Source organism: Oncorhynchus keta, chromosome 5 (genome assembly GCF_023373465.1).
Source record: "Oncorhynchus keta strain PuntledgeMale-10-30-2019 chromosome 5, Oket_V2, whole genome shotgun sequence".
Taxonomy (NCBI): Eukaryota; Metazoa; Chordata; class Actinopteri; order Salmoniformes; family Salmonidae; genus Oncorhynchus; species Oncorhynchus keta.
The window spans coordinates 10,643,538-10,664,294 of NC_068425.1; the positions used below are offsets into that span (position 1 = coordinate 10,643,538).

A 20,757-nucleotide genomic window follows, 5' to 3' on the forward strand; every position below is an offset into this window, starting at 1 on the left:
TTGTCCGGTTGAAACATTATTGAAGATTTAGGATAAAAACATCCTAAAGATTGACTCTATACATCGTTTGACATGTTTCTTCGAGCTGCAATAGAACTTTGACTTTTCGTCTGGACCTAGTGCTCGCGCCTTGTGCATTTGGATCACTGGACTAAACGCGCAAACAAAAAGGAGGTATTTGGACATAAATGGACTTTATCGAACAAAACAAACATTTATTGTGGAACTGGGATTCCTGGGAGTGCATTCCAATGAAGATCAAAGGTAAGTGAATATTTAGAATATTTCTGACTTTTGTTGACTCCACAACATGGCGGGTATCTGTATGGTGGCTGAGCGCTGTACTCAGATTATTGCATGGTGTGCTTTTTCCATAAAGCTTTTTTGAAATCTGACACAGCGGTTGTATTAAGGAGAAGTATATCTTTAATTCTATGCATAACACTTGTATCTTTCATCAACATTTATGATGAGTATTCCTGTAAATTGATGTGGCTCTCTGCAAAATCACCGGATGTTTTGGAGGCAAAACATTACTGAACATAACGCGCCAATGTAGTTTGAGATTGTTGGATATAAATATGAACTTTATCGAACAAAACATAAATGTATTGTGTAACATGATGTCCTATGAGTGCCATCTGATGAAGATCATCAAAGGTTAGTGATTCATTTTCTCTCTATTTCAGCTTTTTGTGACTCCTCTCATTGGCTGGAAAATGGCTGGTTTTTTTGTGACTAGGCGCTGACCTAAAATAAATCGCATGGTATGCTTTCGTCGTAAAGCCTTTTTGAAATCGGACACTGTGGTGGGATTAACACGTTTCTTTAAAATGGTGTATAATACTTGTATGTTTGAGGAATTTTAATTATGAGATTTCTGTTGTTTGAATTTGGCGCCCTGCACTTTCACTGGCTGTTGTCAAATCAATCCCGTTAATGGGATTTCAGCCGTAAGAAGTTAATGGACAGCTCCCATGACAGGGTGACTTTCATGTGAGGCCAACTTTAGTCAGTGTTATAATCATGATATACAACACCTCAGCCTCAAGCATGAGCGCACAGAGAACCATTCAAATTGTAGACATGGTGAGAAAGAGAGACTGAGAAATGGAGTGTGACCATGTTCATTAGGGAAACTTTTTAAAACAAGTGTTTCTTATTGGACATCCAGGTCTCAGACTAGGCGTAACATAGTAAACGAAAATACGGGATGCTCATATCAGTATGACATGTCACGTTTGGTATGGTTACATAACACCCAAGGTTACTTAAGCCAAAAAATGAAAGTAGTGTGGTTGGTCGGCCATATAACGTGAACGTCTAGCAAACCAAAGGTTGCTGTGGACAAGTCCAGGCAGTCTCTCCATGTTCTAGTCCTCTTTGTTCAGTTTGGCACCTAATGGACAAAACCCTGTATTTTGCCTGCATCAACCCAATTAACAAACACACAGTGGTTTAAAATCACCTGCTTTGACCCCAGACACCTTCCCTATGAAGTCTTCCTTTTAAGTGAAGTCACTCCTAACATCACAAGTGTACATTTTGTAAAATTGGGCCTTTCTATGTAGGCCTACAGGATAACCTACTCACCCAGGCATCTTGGACAGTTTGTGTTACAGGGTTGAGGGGGTTTACTGGAAAGGCTGAGAAATGGGAGTCAGGACGTTTCATCAATAACTCATTTCAACATTTTATTAGAGATTCGATGCGGGCTAATCTTCTGTTTTAAAAAATGTTAACAGGATACTGACAATTTTAAATTGACACATTTTTGTAAATTATCTGCAGTTCGTATGATTTCAAAACATTATAACAATCACAGAAATTAAAACATATAAAACTGAAAAAGAAATTACCTTTAGCAAACAAGTGATATTTTATTAATAGACAAGTCCTAACAGTGAAAGAATAGTGTGGTCACAGTGACACTATGCCCATTTCTGTCACTGTGACAAAGGCACCAAACCAACCAACTGCTTTCTCAGCCCAATTATTAGTTAAGGGATTTACAGAACTGACTTAAGTGTGAAACTCCCACTCACACAGATGGCAAACTGTTCAAATTAACTTCAGACTTTCTTTTTCTTCTTCATGGAAATCAAAGACCTTATTTTCACTTTCAGACAGCCCGTAAAAAAAAATGTAACATTGTTTCTTTGTTCAACATGTTTTGTTTCTGTTCTGATACAATCATGATGTAGCTAAGCCTGTTAACTAGGGCCCTAAAATAGAGTGGAGCTAAAAACAGAACAAGTTCCAATTATTATTATTATTATTTATTTTTTACAGGACTGCAATGCATGAGAGGGGAACATGAGTTCTCACACGTGTAATGTTCAATGACCTGACATACCAGACATTCAGCACTGCATCAACATGCACACAGCAGGCTGATGGCTGAAGGGTGTGATATGCGAAGCAGCTTGCTTTGCCATCGAGGAGCTGGCATATTTTTATTACATACAGACAGTAGAGAATCAGAACTCCAATTATAGTCAATTTCAATATTGCATCCACCACAATGATAAAATGTTTAACATAAATAATCACATAATTAAATTTACTGACACTTCTCTATCTATAGTATGTCTGCAGTAAAGGCTTATTTCAGAAGGCTGCGATACATTTACCAATACAGTTACAACTTAGATCAACCATCATTAAGGGCAGATGGATTCCCTCTAGCTAAAAAGGCCACTAAAGGCTTGGCACAGACGAGTAGAGTATCAAACTCTTTATGAACCCATGAGCGACCGGTAAATCACAACCACCCATCTTGAGCTCCATTAAGTAGGTGGTCTCCTGTTGTTAGTAGATGAGTGGCGGTGGTGTCGCCCCCTACTGGCTGGAGGACCACAGCACTCCGACAGTTAGCTTCCAATGCAGTGAGGGTCAACGAGGACAAAAAGGGACACGTTGTGGGTTCATCGTGTTCCAACAGCTCAATATTTGTTCATAATGTGGTCATGTGTAGCGGTTTCCCCGGTTACAAGAGAATGACAGTGAAGACAGTGTAAATAACAAGAAAAAAGCAAAACAGACAGTCTATGGCTAAAATAAATGTGCGGCAGAATAAGGCTCAGAGTTAGCGGTCTGATGCAGCAAACCCACAGTCATTGCACCAGTTCTCTTCCAGTGAGAGAGGAAAAAACCTACGCAGTCAAAAAGACGTCCACCTTCATCAAGTCTCGTCAAGCATCGTCCTAATCCGACCTCCATTGCACTTTCAATACTGTTACGACTTCTTGGCTGGAGGGAGATGCATCCAGCACTAGCGTCCCAGTGAGAGAAACAGCAGAAAAGTTACATAGAAATGTGTGTGACTATGTTTAAAAACAACATGGAGTCCATGGGAGGGGAGGAACATCTCCTCTGACAGCCCCAGACCTCCTCACATCTAAAAGACACAGCAGTCTCCCATTCGCTATGCTGTTGACTTTCCTCTAGTATAAGTAAGTTTGATATCCACCATAATCTCAGGTGCACTTCCAAATGTAGGTGTTCCTAAAAATCTGCAGTGACACCACCAAACCTGCGGTGGCGCTGTGGGTTGTAGGCATCAGCTTCCCTACAGGAAGAAAGTGAGAGGGCATCTAGCGAGTGGACCGTAGGTCAGCGATGCGCTGGCGTAGATGGGCCATAAACTCAAACATGGTGGCAGCCAGACTCTGGTGGATAAGGTAGCGGGGAAGTCGACCCTGAGACAAAACAAGATCAGACATGAAAGTTAAACTGCTTCTCCAGCCCTCTGACAATACATCAAAGCAACAAGCACACACAAACCATCCTCAACAGGCTGTTCTTACCTTGAGGTCTGTGTTGAGCACCCAGATAAAGGTACAAACCGAGGGGTTACTGCTGGACTTCAGGACCACAAACCCTCCTGGACCATTCTCACCTCTAGGGAAGAGAGAGGAGAGGGATGGATGGTAGGGAGGAGAGGAGAAGAGAGAGAGGGGGTAGGGATGGTAGTATCACATATCAGCTAATTAGCATGAATGGTTTGGTTGACTTGATCCGCTTTCAGTATTGTTCCCAGTTAAATGAGGCTGTCTAGAGGCAAGGCCAGACCTGACATAGCGACTGTGTGGAGGCTTGGCGCCATGGTCGGTTGCCATGCCAGCAGAGATGTAGCAGTCTCGTTTGCGTTCCACCCGCCTCACATTCACAAAGTCCCTAAGGGATACAAGGGCATGAACTACTTTTACATTCAAAACATGGACAAAACGAGGATTGGCACCCTATAGAAAATGGCACCCTATAGAATGTACTACTTCTGACCCAAAGTGCACCACATAGGGAAAAGGGTGACTCCATATTCGAGGTAGTCCATGTTGTGTTGAGTTACCTGGCAGACACTACCCCCCCTGCTGCTCCGGAAGAAATATCGTACGACACCAGGGTGTTGTCATCCACCCTCTGGAGGATCTAAAGGAACAAAGTGAAAGCAATGTCAGCCTTTGGCATCATTTCTTTTTTCTCTCTCACCTTTAATTATTTATTTAACCAGGTAGGCCAGTTGAGAACAAGTTCTCATTTACAACTGCGACCTGGCCAAGATAAAGCAAAGCAGTGTGACAAAAACAACAGAGTCACATATGGGATAAACAAACATACAGTGAATAACACAATAGAAAAATCTGTATACAGTGTGTGCAAATTAAGTAAGGAGGTAAGGCAATAAATAGGCCATAATGGCGAAGTAATTACAAATGAGCAATTAACACTGGAGCGATAGATGTGCAGATAAGGATGTGCAAGTAGAAATACTGGTGTGCAAAAGAGCAGAAAAACAAAAACAAATATGCGGATGAGGTAGGTAGTTGGTTGGATGGGCTATATACAGATGGGCTGTGTACAGCTGCAGTGATCGGTAAGCACTGGAAATGGAAGGCAGCCAATGAGGTGTTGGCTTTGGGGATGACCAGTGAAAGCTGGAGCGCGTGCAACGGATGGGTGTTGCTATGGTGACCAGTGAGCTGAGATACTTTACCTAGCAAAGACTTACAGATGACTTGGAGCCAGTGGGTTTGGCATCAAATATGTAGCGAGGAACAGCCAACGAGAGCATACAGGTCACAGTGGTGGGTAGTATATGTGGCTTTGGTGACAAAACAGATGGCACTGTGATAGACTGCATCCAATTTGCTGAGTAGTGATGGAGGCTATTTTCTAAATGACATCGACGAAGTCAAGGATTGGTAAAATAGTCCGGTTTACGAGGGTGTTTGGCAGCATGAGTGAAGGTGGCTTTGTTATGAAATAGGAAGCAGATTCTAGATTTCATTTTGGATTGGAGATGCTTAATATGAGTCTGAAAGGATAGTTTACAGTCTAGTCAGACACCTAGGTATTTATAGTTGTTCACATATTCTAAGTCAGAACCGTCCAGAGTAGTGATGCTTGCCAGGCGAGCGGGCCGGAAGCGATCGGTTGAAGAGCATGCATTTCATTTTACTAGCATTTAAAAGCAGTTGGAGGCCGCGGAAGGAGTGTTGTATGGCGTTGAAGCTCGTTTGGAGGTTTGTTAACACAGTGTCCAAAGAAGGGCCAGATGTATACAGAATGGTATCATCAGCGTAGAAGTGGATTAAAGAAATCACCCGCAGCAAGAGCAACATCATTGATATGTACAGAGAAAAGTGCCGGCCCAGGCCCTCCGATTTGACACACTGAACTCTGAGAAGAAGTTAGTGAACCAGGCGAGGCAGTCATTAAAGAAACCAAGGCTGTTGAGTCTGCCGATAAGAATACGGTGATTGACAGAGTCTAAAGCCTTGGCCAGGTCGATGAAGACGGCAGCACAGTACTTACTGTCTTTTATCGATGGCGGTTATGATATCGTTTAGGACCTTGAGCGTGGCTGAGGTGCACCTGTGACTAGCTCAGAAACCAGATTGCATAGCGGAGAAGGTACGGTGGGATTCGAAATGGTCGGTGATCTGTTTGTTCACTTGGCTTTCGAAGACTTTAGCAGAGCTGTTGGTCGGGGTAGCCAGGTGGAAAGCATGGCCAGCTGTAGAGAAATGCTTATTGAAATTCTTGGTTATCGTGGATTTATCAGTGGTGACCGTGTGTTCTAGTCTCAGTGCAGTGGGCAGCTGGGAGGAGGTACTCTTATTCTCCATGGACTTTACAGTGTCCCAAAACTTTCGGAATTAGTGCTACAGGATGCAAATTTCTGTTTGAAAAAGCTAGCCTTAGCTTTCCTAACTGACTGTGTGTTTTGGTTCCTGACTTCCCTGAACAGTTGCATATCACGGGGACAATTCGAAGTTAGTGCAGTACGCCACAGGGTGTTTTTGTGCTGGTCAAGGTCAGTTAAGTCTGAAGTGAACCAAGGGCTATATCTGTTCTAAGCTCTACATTTTTTGAAAGGGGCATGCTTATTTAAGATGGTGAGGAAAGCACTTTTAAAGAACAATCAGGATACCCGGGCTAGGTCGTTTAGGAAGGCCTGCTCACAGAAGTCTTTTAGGGAGCGTCTAACAGTGATGAGGGGTGGTCATTTGACCACGGACCGATAACGGATACAGGCAAAGACAGCTGAAATCCTGGTTGAAAACAGCAGAGGTGTATTTAGAGGGCAAGTTGGTCAGGATGATATCTATGAGGGTGCCCATGTTTACAGATTTGGGGTTGTACCTGGTAGGTTCCTTGATAATTTGTGTGAGATTGAGGGCATCTAGCTTAGATTGTAGGACGACCAGGGTGTTAAGCATATCCCAATTTAGGTCACCTAGCAGTATGAACTCTGACAATAGATGGGGGGAGGGCAATCAATTCACATATGGTGTCCAGGGCACAGCAGGGAGCTGAGGGGGGTCTATAAGAAGTGGCAACAGTGAGGGACTCATTTCTGGAGAGATGGATCTTTAAAAGTAGAAGCTCGAACTGTTTGGACATAGACCTGGATAGTATGACAGAACTCTGCAGGCTCTCTCTACAGTAGATTGCAATTTCGCCCCCTCTAGCAGTTCTGTCTTGATGGAAAATGTCATTGGGGATGGAAATTTCAGAATTTTTGGTGCCCTTCCTAAGCCAGGATTCAGACACGGCTAGGAAATCAGGGTTGGCAGAGTGTGCTAAAGCAGTGAATAAAGCAAACTTGGGGAGGAGGCTTCTGATGTTAACATGCATGAAACCAAGGCTTTTACGGTTGCAGAAGACAACAAATGAGAGAGCCTGGGGACACACAGGGCCTAGGTTAACCTCTACATCACCATCATACGGGCCACAACAACTTATCCGAATCATAACAAATTGGTTTTCACAGTAGGTCCACTGTACTAGGCATAGCCTGTTTGTCTGATGACTGGTCATGAGAAAAAGAGGAGACAGGATAGTGCAGGTTACCTGGCAACCAGAAACAGTTTTGTTCCACTGGGCCATCTTCTCTGGCTGTAAGATCACCTCCTGGTACACCAGCTCTGCTGGACACTGCATGAAGGCCTGGGACAGACAACACACACAAACGCATAGCTATAAATACAAAACCTATCAAACAGTCTAGGAAGACCTTGAATATACGATATACAGTGCCGTCGGAAAGTATAGAAACCCCTCGGTTTTCCACATTTTGTTACATTACAGCCTTATTCTAAAATGGATTCAATCATTTATTCCCCTCATCATGCACTGTCAACTGTCAAAGTGTGTGCCTTTCCAAATCATGTCCAATCAATTGAATTGTATCCTTTATTTAACTAGGCAAGTCAGTTAAAGAACAAATTCTTATTTACAATGATGGCCTACACCGCCCAAACCTGGACGACGCTGGGGCAATTGTGCGCCGCCCTATGGGACTCCCAATCACGGCCGGTTGTGATAGAGCCTGGATTCGAACCAGTGTAGTGACGTCTCTAGCACTGACATGCAGTGCCTTAGACCACTGCGCATCTAGAATTTACCACAGGTGGACTCCAAACAAGTTGTAGAAACATCAAGGATGATCAATGGAAACTGGATGCACCGGAGCTCAACTTCAAGTCTCATGTTTATGTATTTCTTATATATTTAAAAAAATGTCGAACAACCTGTTTTCGCTTTGTCATTATGGGGTATTGTGTGCAGATTGCTGAGGAAAAATATGTATTTAATCCATTCTAGAATAAGGCTGTAACAAAATGTGGAAAAAGTCAAGGGGTGTGAATACTTTCCGAAGGCATATAGCCCAATGTGCCAAATACTTACACCAGACAAGCCACACGTTATGAAAGCAAAGGCCATACACAGAAATAAAGTGATGACCATGTACCTTGAGAATGAAGGTCTTTCCATGGAAGGGGATCTCCAGTGTGTACACAGAATCCCCCGCGTCCTGACAAAAGGAGAAACAACAACATATTAGCAACATCCAGTAAATCTGTCACTATTAAACCATCTTGTGTCCAACCCACAAACTAACAGCGTACAACAACAAATAGCTAACTAGAAGCAACTGGCGCACAGGTGTCACTCATTCCATGGAGGGCCAGGTGTCTGCTCCTCCCTTGTAAAGGTCACTGATTAGTTAGGAACTCCCCTCACCTGATTGTCTAGGTCTTAACTGGATACAAATTGAAAGGAAATAACAGAAACCAGCAGACACTCAGCCCTTCATGGAATGAGTTTGACGCCCCTGAACTAGCCACTCACATTGTTCTTCTCAAACTTCCAGTTCTCCTCCTGGGCCAGGATCTGTTCCACCACGGCCATGGCCTCTTTACCCTGCCACACCAGCTCCTTTTCCTGGGGGGAGACTGCCCTGCGACCCAGCCCCTCCTCATCCAGGTCCTCCTCAGACCCTGGCCAACATAATATAATAGAACACACACACACACACACACACACACACACACACACACACACACACACACACACACACACACGTAGAATGGAGATTACAGTTAGGGAAGAGACAGCGTAAAGGTGAAACAAAGAGAAAGTGAGACATGGAAGATTGAGAAAGACATTGAGAATTATAAGGGAGAGAGAAAGGGAGATGTAGTGTGGTACCTGCGAGGGATTCAGGTGGAGAGTAGAACTGTCCTTCAGACACAGCGCGTGGGTAGATCATGGAAGCTCGCTCCGATGCTGCGTTCACTGCTGCTAGGTAGGCTGAGGGAGATAGAGACCATAAAGGGAGACGTAAAAGACTATATATCTTCCTCTCCTCTTTGTCCATTCCATTATCCAATGCATCATTCCTTCCCTACTTGGGTCTGTCTACTACAACCCACTTCCTCCTTCTGAGGGGATTTCCTGAGGGCACAAACCTTCTTCAAATCAAATGTATTTATAAAGCCCTTCTTACATCAGCTGATATCTTAAAGTGCTGTACAGAAACCCAGCCCAAAACAGCAACCAATGCAGGTGTAGAAGCACAATGGCTAGGAAAAACTCCCTAAAAAGGCCAAAACCTAGGAAGAAACCTAGAGAGGGAACCAGGCTATGAGGGGTGGCCAGTCCTCTTCTTTTGCATATGCATGTGCTTTCTGGCAAAATGACTGAACAAACATGTCCAGGAGTTTCCACTGACCCATTCAAATGTATCCATCACTCTGACTCACCTCTCTCATCACCAGCCTCTATGGAGAGCACCTTGAAGTCCAGGAACCATGTCTCCAGCCACGCCACCACAAAGGAGGTGATGGGTAACACATAGCCAAAGGCATTCTGGGATAGCAGCTGTGTGAGGAATGACATGTCAGTCTGAGACAAGTGGTATATATAGGCTACATCCCAAATGGCACCCTAATCCCTATTTAGTTCACTACTTTTGACCAGGGTCCATAAGGATCTAGTCAAAAGTAGTACACTATAGAGGAAAGGGTGGCATTTGGGACTCTACAACACACTTGTGTGGACAGCCATATCCCATTTGAATAAAAACTACTACTTGTGCCATTTCTGAGAAATTATGCTGAGCAGTATCTTGACAACAGCAACATTATGTCTCCTTCCCCTTCGTTATAAATAAATGGCGAAGAGATTGTAGGGGAGTGTGGCTTCAGGCTGTCGACACGGCGCGTAAACACAGAGGGCAGCAGAAAGGCTTAACTCAGATTAGAATAGATTTGAATGTATAATCCCCACCATGCTGAGTACACAGTAAAGGTCAACTGCAGACAAACTGACAATATATTAATGTTCTAATTGAATAGAGAAGTGAAAATGTGATGTGGCTTTGAACACAAACAAGTGTGGAGCTCAGTCCAAACTGTTTCTGGTAAGAGGAGAGGGGGAGGCACTCACATTGGAGAGAATGACTTTGACTACAAGGAAGGAGCTGGTCACTAGAGTGGTGATCTATGAGAATGAAACACTGTTAAAAACAACAGCTGGTATTGGGTGAGAGCAGTCAGCCCACCACATATGACCATCAGTCCATTTAGGTACCAGTCCGTCGGTCCGTCTCAAGGAGCGCTCTTACCGCAATGACCCACCAGTGCCTCAGACGCAGAGCAGCATAGCCCAACTGGAGACACAGGAAACGAAACAAGGCAAGGAGCTATGGTGGAGAAGAAAAAAAAAAAGAAAGACAAACCAGAAAACAGTCAAACTAAAAAGTTATTCCCGTATGTGATCGGGAGAGCTGGCCATGACGACTTTGATTTCAATAAAGGCAAGCATCGGCAGGTGAATAACCGTGACAGTACGTTCAGTTCATTCAAACGTACGACTGTCTGACCCATTACAATTATAGTTTGATCATTTACACTCACAAAGATGTCAAAGAAGGAGGACTGAAAGTTGTACTTGGCAACCTCCAGCTCAAGGCTCTGCCAAATGGAGTTATCGATCTGCAGTGGGACAAAGCAAGAGTAGAACCATATGTAAAACATGCAGCCAGAGGCAAGCTCTTTCTATTGCATACACACATACATACCATCATCATTAGGGGACCGCTGACATAATGAGAGAAAGTAACTGACACACACAGAGAGAAAATAACCTAAATAAACTGTTAACAGCTCTGCTGGGCATCTGACTAACAATCTTGTTCACATTTTTAAGGAAGTGGTAAAGAGATAAGAGCAATACACTGAGTATATAAAACATTAAGAACACCTGCTCTTTCCATGACAGACCGACCAGGTGAAAGCTATAATCCCTTGTTGATGTCACTTGTTAAATCCTCTTCAAATCAGTTTAGATGAAGAAGAAGAGAAAGGTTAAAGAAGGATTTTTAAGCATTGAGACATGGATTGTGTATGTATGCTTTTTAAAGGGTGAATGCCTCTGAACAGGGTATGGTAGTAGGTGCCAGGCGTACCGGTTTGTGTCAAGAACTGCAACACTGGGGGCCTCCCGGGTGGCGCAGTGGTTAAGGGCGCTGTACTGCAGCGCCAGCTGTGCCACCAGAGACTCCAGCGACTCCTGTGGGGGGCCGGGTGCAGTGCACGCTCACCAAGATTGCCAGGTGTACGGTGTTTCCTCCGACACATTGGTGCGGCTGGCTTCCGGGTTGGACGCGCGCTGTGTTAAGAAGCAGTGCGGCTTGGTTGGGTTTGGTATCGGAGGACGCATGGCTTTCAACCTTCATCTCTCCCGAGCCCGTACGGGAGTTGTAGCGATGAGACAAGATAGTAGCTACTAACAACTGGATACCATGAAATTGGGGAGAGAAAAGGGGGTAAAATTCAACAACAAAAAACACAAGAAAAGAACTGCAACACTGCTGTGTTTTTTTTACCCGTGTGTATCAAGAATGGTCCACTACCCAAAGGATCCCGCCAACTTGACAGTGAACACGGGAAAGGGAAGGCCAGCATCCCTGTGGTCGCTTTCAACACCTTGTAGAGGAAGGGGTTCTCAATGTTTGGTATACTCAGTGTATACCCTGTGGTTCACACACACAGAATATATACAATTGGCATAATATAGAACAGTGAAAATAAGGATGGAGAGTGATACTGAGAAAAAGTCAAAAACAAGGGGCAGAGAACAACATGTGAGACACATGAGAGAAAGCAACAATAAAACAGGCTCCCAAGTGGTGCAGCAGTCTAAGGCTCTGCATCTCAGTGTTAGAGGCATCACTACAGACCATGGTTCAATTCCAGGCTGTATCACAACCGGCCGTGATTGGGAGTCCCATAGGGCAGCGCACAATTGGCCCAGCGTTGTCCAGGTTGTTCTTAACTGACTTGCCTAGTTAAATAAAGGTTAGACTAAATAAAAAAAGATTAGAAATAGATTGACAACGAGTGAACTCACATTGAGCTCGATGATCCACAGCAGGGAGATGAAGAGGAGGTCAAAGGTGACAAAGAGGCAAAAGGTGCGACGGACGTCCGAGATGACCTTCTTCTCCCCAGGTGGCACCACCAGGTAGTGGGGGGAGGGGAGGGATACAGTGGTGGAGTAGGACGCATTCAGAGAGGCGATGGCAGGAAGGCTCCCCCCAAACTCCCCATAGTCCACTCCGCCCGGCATTCCTACTGAGAAAGGGGCCAATCCACCTGGGACAGAGAGAGGGGGAGTAATGGTGAGGTGTGGCCAGTGAGCTGATCTCTCAGGAGTGGATTAAGCCTAATCCTGGACTAAAAAGCTAATTGAATGGAGTATCTGTGTCTGGGAAACTGGCCCAGTGTTTAGGGATATAAGAAGAGGAAAATATTATCATGCACTACGTGGTCAAAAGTATGAGGACACCTGCTTGTTGAACATCTCATTACAAAATCATGGGCATTAATATAGAGCTGGTCCCCCTTTGCTGCTATAACAGTATATCTGGGAAGACTTTCCACCAGATGTTGGATCATTGCTGATGGGACATTCTTCCATTCGGCCACAAGAGCATCAGTGAGGTTGGGCGATTAGGCCTGGCTCGCAGTCGACGTTACAATTCATGGGGTTGCGGTCAGGGCTCTGTACAGGCCAGGCCAGTCTTCCACACCGATCTCGACAAACCATTTCTGTATGGACCTCGCTTTGTGTACGGGGGCAATGTCATGCTGAAACAGGAAAGGGACTTCCCCAAACTGTGGCCATGTCATTGGGGCCTTGCACAAACCATAAAAAGCAGCCTCAGACCATTATTCCTCATCCACCAAACTTTACAGTTGGCACTACGCATCCTGGCATCTGCCAAAACCAGATTTGTCAGTCAGACTGCGAGATGGTGAAGCATGATTCATCACTCCTGAGAACGTGTTTCCACTGCTCCAGAGTCCAGTTGCGAGCATTACACCATTCCAGACAACGCTTGGTATTGCACATGGTGATCTTAGGCTTGTGTGCAGCTGCTCGGCTATGGAAACACATTTTATGAAGTTCCCGTCAAACAGTTATTGTGCCAACCTTGCTTTCCAAAAGGCAGTTTGGAACTCGGTAGCGAGTGTTGCAACCAAGGACAGACGATTTTACGTACTTCAGCACTCGGCGGTCCCGTTCTGTGAGTTTGTGTGGCCCACCACTTCGCGGCTGAGCCGTTGTTGCTCCTAGACGTTTCCACTTCACACTAACAGCACTTATAGCTGACCGAGGCAGCTCTACGAGGGCAGAAATTTGACAAACTGACTTGTTGGAAAGGTGGTATCCTATGACAGTGTCACGTTGAAAGTCACCGAGCTCTTCAATAAGGCCACTCTATTGTCAATGTTTGTCTACGGAGATTGTGTGGCTTTGTGCTACATTTTATACACCTGTCAGCAAATGGTATGGCTGAAATAGCTGAATCACTCATTTGAAGGGATGTCCAGTGGACTCCAATCAAGTTGTAGAAACATGTCAAGGATGATCAATGGAAGCAAGATGCACATGAGCTCAATTTCAAGGCTCATAGCAAAGGGTCTGAATAATTATGAAAATAGTATTTAAGTAGTATTTCTACTTAAATACATTTGCAAAAAAATCTAAAAACCTGTTTTCTCTTTGTCATTATAGAGTATTGTTTGTAGATTGATGAAGGGAAAAATGAATTTAATCCATTTTAGAATAAGGCTGTAACAAAAGGTGGAAATAGTCAAGGGGTCTGAATACTTTCCAAATGCACTGTACTGTATTCTAGTAAAGGCCATCTTATTCAACTATTGCTGTGCATATATTATTGTATCTTATGTTTTCTTCAAATATATTACATTTTCTATCCACATACTGCTTATACATCTCTCACACACACACTTATTTATACTCCAGACTCAGACATGGCCTGTTCTAATATGTCTATATTTCTTAATTCCATTCTTTTACTCTTAGGTTAGCTTGTACTGTTAGATATTACAGCACTGTTGGAGCCAGGAACACACACATTTCGCTACACCCACAATAACATCTGCTAATTATGTGTATAAGCGACCAGTAACATTTTGATTTGGTCAGCATCAATGATGATATTCTATTCTAGACAGAAGATCATACCGAATTATTGCCCGATGATCTTCTGAATTTCCCAATACCCTGTTTGTAAGCTTTTAAATTGTATCAATCTGAACAGTTTCCTTTTCCAGTGATGAAGATATGGATGTCTCATAGTATGGTGGGGTATGCAAAAGTGGGTCAACTTTGAGCACCTTTATTTATCTCTTTGATGTTTTGGCATTCATGTACAAAAAGTGCTGTCAAAAAGTGACTGAATTAAAATGTCAATACCGCACAAGGAAAACGTAACAACACAGTGTTTTCAGTTTTTTAAAAAGGCATACATGCACAGAAAGCGTAAAGATGATAGATTTTGTCATAAGACAAGAGTTGATATTCACTGTGATGGCAGGTCCCACCCCCTAATAAAGTAAACAAGTTACTTTGAACAATCGACTGTTAGAGATAACAATAAAAGCTGTTGATTTATCTGATTCTGAGTAGGCCTATTTACACTATTGATTAACATGGAATTCATCAGTTGAAGACTAAACACAACACATTAGGCTAAATTACCCTCCTACAGACAAGCAACTTAAGCCTGAGATCTGGCCTGTGTACCACCAGCCAAATTACATAAGTGACCAACTTGAATGAGTTATGCTCAGACAGTCATATCAAAACCAGTCGACATAAATCACTGAAATATAAATGGTACTAAAACTGTACAATAACTAGGTAATGTTATATAGCTAACTAGCTACCGTAGATAGCTAGTTAGCTAACCAGCTAGCTGACAGCTAAACTGAAACTGGCAGCTACAACTGGCTTAGCAATACATGCAGGTTCCGTTTACGTACACACATGTAGAATTAGTACATAATCCTGGGGGTGATATTTAATTGATATAGGCTCAGGACTACAGTTGTTCCTTTTTTAAATTCAAACCAATTTCAAGTGGAGCAAACAACAGTGCTAGCGCTGTCTTTAGCATTACCATTAGCTAGCTAACAACACAGCCACAGTATACACCCCGTTATACACCCCATGAATATATTACAATTAAACATAAATAAATAGGATACGACTTTCACATCTGAACAATGACCACACGAAATTGGTTTGAATTTAAAAAAGGAACAACTGTAGTCCTGAGCCTTTAACTCACCTGATTTAGTACATCATCATCGACGAAACGTATCTTCCGGGAATACCTTCTACATGAAACGGGTCACTATCTCACTTCCGGTGTAGATTTGTGGCAATCTGGTTTTAATGTCTATGGTGGTACAATGTTAGCTATTTGTTTTTCATCTGACAGTAGCATTAGGCTACTTAAGCTACAAATGCAATATTAAAGGACCTACCATTATATTTGTCTATTGTTGCAATAACTTATCAGTCCAAAGAAATTAATTAGCATACTTTCTAGGAAGCCTATTTTTTATTTGTCAGTTGACTTTGCCAGTTTTGTTTTCCATGAGTGTGTTTTCTGACATACTCCACTTGAAGAACATACCATCTGAGAAGCAAACATACAGACTTCCAAGTATCAGAATTCCTTCTGGAATGTGGGTCATGTTCATTCATTCCATCATAGGGTGTGAAATACTGACCATCTTGTGGCAATCATTTTGTGCGGTCATATATATTATTTTATAAAGTATATTTTCAAAGTTTTAGGATTTTAAGATTAGTTCCACACACCAGAACACACACACAAAGTAATTTCAAATCAGAAAAAATGTGTTTATTTAGATAGTGTTATTGTTGCTCACATTGAAATGTCTACATCTTTAACAAGTACAGAAAAAAGAATGAAAACAAAAAGTGGAATAAAGAAGAATAGTGCGATTAGAGTTCATTCTTGCCATGGCACTCGTCTATTGACCATAGAGGATAGATAGACTTGGAGAAGGAAAGTATGCTCTCACTCCAGCCAGACAATGGAGGGAGTAGGTGCCATATGTCTCAACACTTTGTCCAACAAAAAGAGAATCAAAACAACTACTATATATTAACAGTTGGTACAGATTGAGACATTCAACTGAGACACTACAACACATGTATTCCGCTGACTCAAGCAATCCTGCAGTTGGAGAACAGATGTGATGGAAATAAAGACAACTGTTTATTAGGCTGACATTATCAATGAGTATATGATGATAATGACATTCTGAGGGTGAATATTTTTATATTCAAATGTGTCATTCCATTTCAGCAGGAAGAGAGAGAGAGAAAGAGAGTCACGATGTATTGTATTGTCTGTATTGTTTTTCATGAGAATATGAAAAACACAGTTATCCAAGTCATGACTGAAAGGTTACTAAACATTGTGACAATTATTCAACAGAGAGAGACCATATACAGCTAAGTTGATTAATAGGTCTTTACACAGGAAATTATTTAAACAAACAAACAATAAGAATCTGATTCTGTATACAAAATGAATACATGTTTTTATCTCACAAAAAAACTAAATTGGACTACTTTTACAAAAGCATGGCATCCTCACATACACCCAGAGTACATCATTGACGCAAATAGCTTCGATGGGCACCAAAAATAACTTCAAATGCATCACAAATAAATGTGTCAAATGCATTACAAATCTAGATCATTTCAATTATATAGATGCATATTATCTGAAGGCCTATGCCGTGCACAGTTTATTGTATGTAAATCCATGTCGATATATACTCTCTGGTTATTCTACATCTCCTATCTTGCCACAAGATGGCAGCAGCTGCTCACTTCTTCCAAGAACAAGATCTCAATATGATTAGGCTGCAGAGATATCCAATCTAGGCCAGAGTGAAATTTGATACACATAATACAGGTCTTTGTGATTTAGGAGTCTGTATTATCATATCTGCACAGTAATGGAGCAGCTTTAGAATATAGTCTGGACCGATAGTCAGAGATGATAGTCAGAGACTAATGATATCTCCTCTGTGTGTGTGTGTGTGTGTGTGTGTGTGTGTGTGTGTGTGTGTGTGTGTGTGTGTGTGTGTGTGTGTGTGTGTGTGTGTGTGTGTGTGTGTGTGTGTGTGTGTGTGTGTGTGTGTGTGTGTGTCCTCTATACTGAAGCTGTTCATCAGCATTTGTCCGTTTACAGTTATTTTGAGTGTCATGTGTAGTTATTATTTCTAGCCATTATTCCATTGCTCTGTAACATTAAAGAGCAAAGCTAGAAATTAAGAAGTGAATGAATGGTTCCCCTGACATGGAAGAGAAGACTAGCGTTGCAGTGCGGGACCTCAAGGTCACAGTTACGTTGGTGACCTTGCCCTATCCACTGAGCCACTCCTCACCTCTTCACAAGGGCAATATCTATTACACACTCTCTCTCCCCCCTCTCCCTCTCCCTCTCCTTCTCCCCTTCTAGAATAATGTACAGATTTTTTGCTCACAGATTTGCTAACAGTGCCTACATTCATTCAGTCATTCATTCATTTAATTTGAAAATGCACCATTCAAACTTAGAAGCTCTCTTTCTCACTCACAAGTTCACACATTAAACCACTCATTCATTCACTCAATCATTCACACATCTGCAACCATCCATCTCTCCCTTCATTTTTGTTTGTTTAGTGTTAAAACTTTACACTTTTGCGCACTTTCTTTGCCTTCTCCTCTGTCTTTTCTTCCGTCTTTTCCTCTTCTTTCTCTTTCTCTTCCTCCTCTTCATCCGGCTTCTCTGATTGATCTGTGGTGCTGGTCGCTTGGGGGTCTAAGGAGACAAGAGGTGATGTCAAAGAACAGCAGCACACACTGGTCTCCTTCAAATCAAACCACTAACCTTTTACACAAGTAAGCTTGATGACTACTTAGATTTGTGGGTTTTGATGTTTCAGAAAAGACATGCAGGGAAGGTAAACAAACAGCACTAGGGAAAAGAGGTTACTCCATTTATGGGACATCATAATAACTCTACTCCCAAACCAGTCTATGGTAATCTGGTTCTACCTGTCATTTAATGGTCAGACATGTGCCTCCTGTGAGTGTGTGTGTAGAAATACATGTGTGTGGAACATGGTATAAAGGTCTGAATCATACCAGTACATATGAAAGTGTCTTCTGTATAAATGTGCATGTGTATGCAGGCCTAATTAGGCAATTGCTCTAGTGAGGATAATCACACCCTACTTCAATGTATCTTTAAGAATCCCTGTCTAGTGATGTGTGACACTACAGCCACTCTGCAGCCGTGTTTTGCTTTCAAAACGACAGATTTACAGAAAAACGATGACAGTAATATCCAATGAAACAGCGTTTAACGATGCTACAGGAGGGATTTCACTTGGAAGCTCTGCCATCTGGGCTGGTAGCCCAGCATCAGTACTGATGCCAAAGAGAAAGCAGATAGACTGTTAGCCGTGGCTAAGCATCTCTGGCCCCCTGACTGGCACAGGGAGGTCTGCTGTGCTCTCTGATAGATTTGGTGGAGTGATGCAAATATGTGCTAATATAATACCACTGCTACTTGTCGCAGAGGAGAGTTTATCTGAGGCCCTGCTGTTTTGAACATGGCATAGTGCAACGTTCATCCCATTTGACTTAAAAGTGGGCCCTGAATAACAATGGCTATACACACAGCTAAACATGTAAGCCGGTTACACCATTGGTCAAAGCATCAATGTGATTATATGAGTGAGTGTATATAGTGTGTTACTAGTTGACAGTGTATGAAATCCCTATCTCACCAGCAGCTTTGGTGGGGAATCTCTCCTCCCTCTCCTCATGACAGGGGTAGTCGTCGTACTCCTCCCCCTCAAAGGGGTCTTCCAAGGGGGGGTAGACACCCAGGTTCTGCATGTGTGCCTCAGCCATCTTCTGAACGGCTGGACGCACACATACACATGATACACCGGAACACACACAGGGACAAAGGGAGAGAGGGATAGGTTGTTTTGGGTTTACCAGGCTTCAACACTGTCAACGTTACCATGCGTCATATGGGCTTTCAGATGCATGCCAGACAGACAGATAAGCAGCCAGCCAATCACCCAGCAAGACAGACAGACATACAGACACATTTAAAGGCAGAATAGCCAGCACTTTCATGTTTTGTAGTAATGGACTGGTATAATACATGTGTGTCCTATATATACACGTCTTTACTCTTTCCTGCATTTGTTTTTATCCTTTCATTTCTCGTGTCTGGTCCTCTGTTCTTTTGCTCTCTAAAAAATGTTGACTCATCCTGCTCTGTCTTAATCCCACTCGGTCTAAGTCACCTTGGGGTGTCTCTCTCTCTCTCAGCTAATGGAGAATCGAATACTGATACAGGAACACAGACTGGGTTATTATAATAACACTCTACACGCATATAGTAATCCCCCTTTAATTCTTTAATTAACATCTACTGACAAGCCTCCAAATAGAATTATGTCTCGGCGTGAAACAACAAGTATGAAGCAACATTTAGTACTCGCTCGGTCTGTCTGTCTGTCTGTCTGTCTGTCTGTCTGTCTGTCTGTCTGTCTGTCTGTCTGTCTGTCTGTCTGTCTGTCTATATGCTCCTTTGGTAATCCTGGATGATCCAGAGCTGCACAGACTCACACTCAGTGACTCACAGCTGTCTCTCTCTCTCTATATATATGTGCATAGAAGCAAAACATGTGTATATAGTTCCATAGAAGAAATCCCTCTTGCACGTGTATACAGTATAGTACCTACTCTTATAAAGATACTCCAACTGATTGACATGACTTGTATTAATTATTTTGTCACGTGTATCTTACCCCACTGCCCCCATTTCACAAAGAACATAATCAGGAGGCAACAGAACAGTAAAGCAAGGTAAACACAGTATCAACACAAGGAGAATTCACCACACAGAGGACATGCATACACTACTTACTCAGTCAGTTATACTCTTACCTTTCAGGGATGGTGGCTGATACACATTTGGGTTGACTCGCTTGGGCTTGAGTACCCCATTCTCTCCTACAATCCACTGTGGAAGGAAGAACAAGTTGAATGTAGCCTACAGTTTTGAAATAACGCAACCATTCACATGACTATAGGGTGACATGCAGTTATCCTCTGAGGCACTAGGGGTGCTCTGTTACCTGATGGGTGGACTGATCATCCTCAGGGGAACACTGGTCTGCCACTCTGAACAGTGTTGCAGGTGTAGGCCGCCGACGCCGGATCTAGACACGCACAAGAGAGAAGAAGAGAATCGGGTCTTTGTTTTTTTTGGGTGTAAGCCATCTCATCAGCGCTTGTAATGTGTCCTGTTCTCCTAATTTGACTCCAGGCAAGGAGTCAAGTCTGAGTACTGTTGGGGTAGGCCAGGGGTCAGAGTTTAGGGGTCAACAAGAGATCATCACATAGATCCCTTTTCTGCAGTCGATTGACCAAAGCGATCTCTAGTGGCCTCATGGGTGCAATGTTATTAGTATTTTCATAATTTCATAAAAAAACAGGGTTTTTTTCAACAAAAACTCCTGTGTTTCT

General features: G+C 42.8%; 2 protein-coding genes across 2 annotated transcripts in view; both read right to left on the reverse strand.

Annotated features, from left to right (window-relative positions):
• Nucleotides 1-1,675: 1,675 nt before the first annotated feature.
• LOC118384502 (stAR-related lipid transfer protein 3-like) lies at nt 1,676-15,551 on the reverse strand. Its single transcript, XM_035771096.1, has 14 exons — nt 15,458-15,551; nt 12,205-12,449; nt 10,710-10,787; nt 10,418-10,495; nt 10,240-10,293; nt 9,555-9,672; nt 9,001-9,102; nt 8,641-8,789; nt 8,261-8,323; nt 7,360-7,455; nt 4,352-4,431; nt 4,075-4,179; nt 3,810-3,903; nt 1,676-3,701 (listed from the first exon to the last, which is right to left on the reverse strand). Exons 2-14 carry the CDS (start codon nt 12,421-12,423, stop codon nt 3,597-3,599), a joined length of 1,341 nt encoding a protein of 446 aa, XP_035626989.1. The 5' UTR covers nt 12,424-12,449; nt 15,458-15,551; the 3' UTR covers nt 1,676-3,596.
• A 466-nt stretch (nt 15,552-16,017) lies between these two features.
• LOC118384504 (protein phosphatase 1 regulatory subunit 1B-like) overlaps nt 16,018-20,757 on the reverse strand; it is a 28,998-nt gene continuing 24,258 nt past the window's right edge. The window contains exons 2-5 of the mRNA XM_035771097.2: nt 20,367-20,450; nt 20,176-20,251; nt 18,996-19,133; nt 16,018-18,022 (exon numbers count right to left, since the gene is read on the reverse strand). Of these exons, the coding sequence (XP_035626990.1) occupies nt 17,886-18,022; nt 18,996-19,133; nt 20,176-20,251; nt 20,367-20,450 (435 nt within the window). The 3' untranslated portion in view covers nt 16,018-17,885. The remainder of the gene's footprint in view (nt 18,023-18,995; nt 19,134-20,175; nt 20,252-20,366; nt 20,451-20,757) is intronic.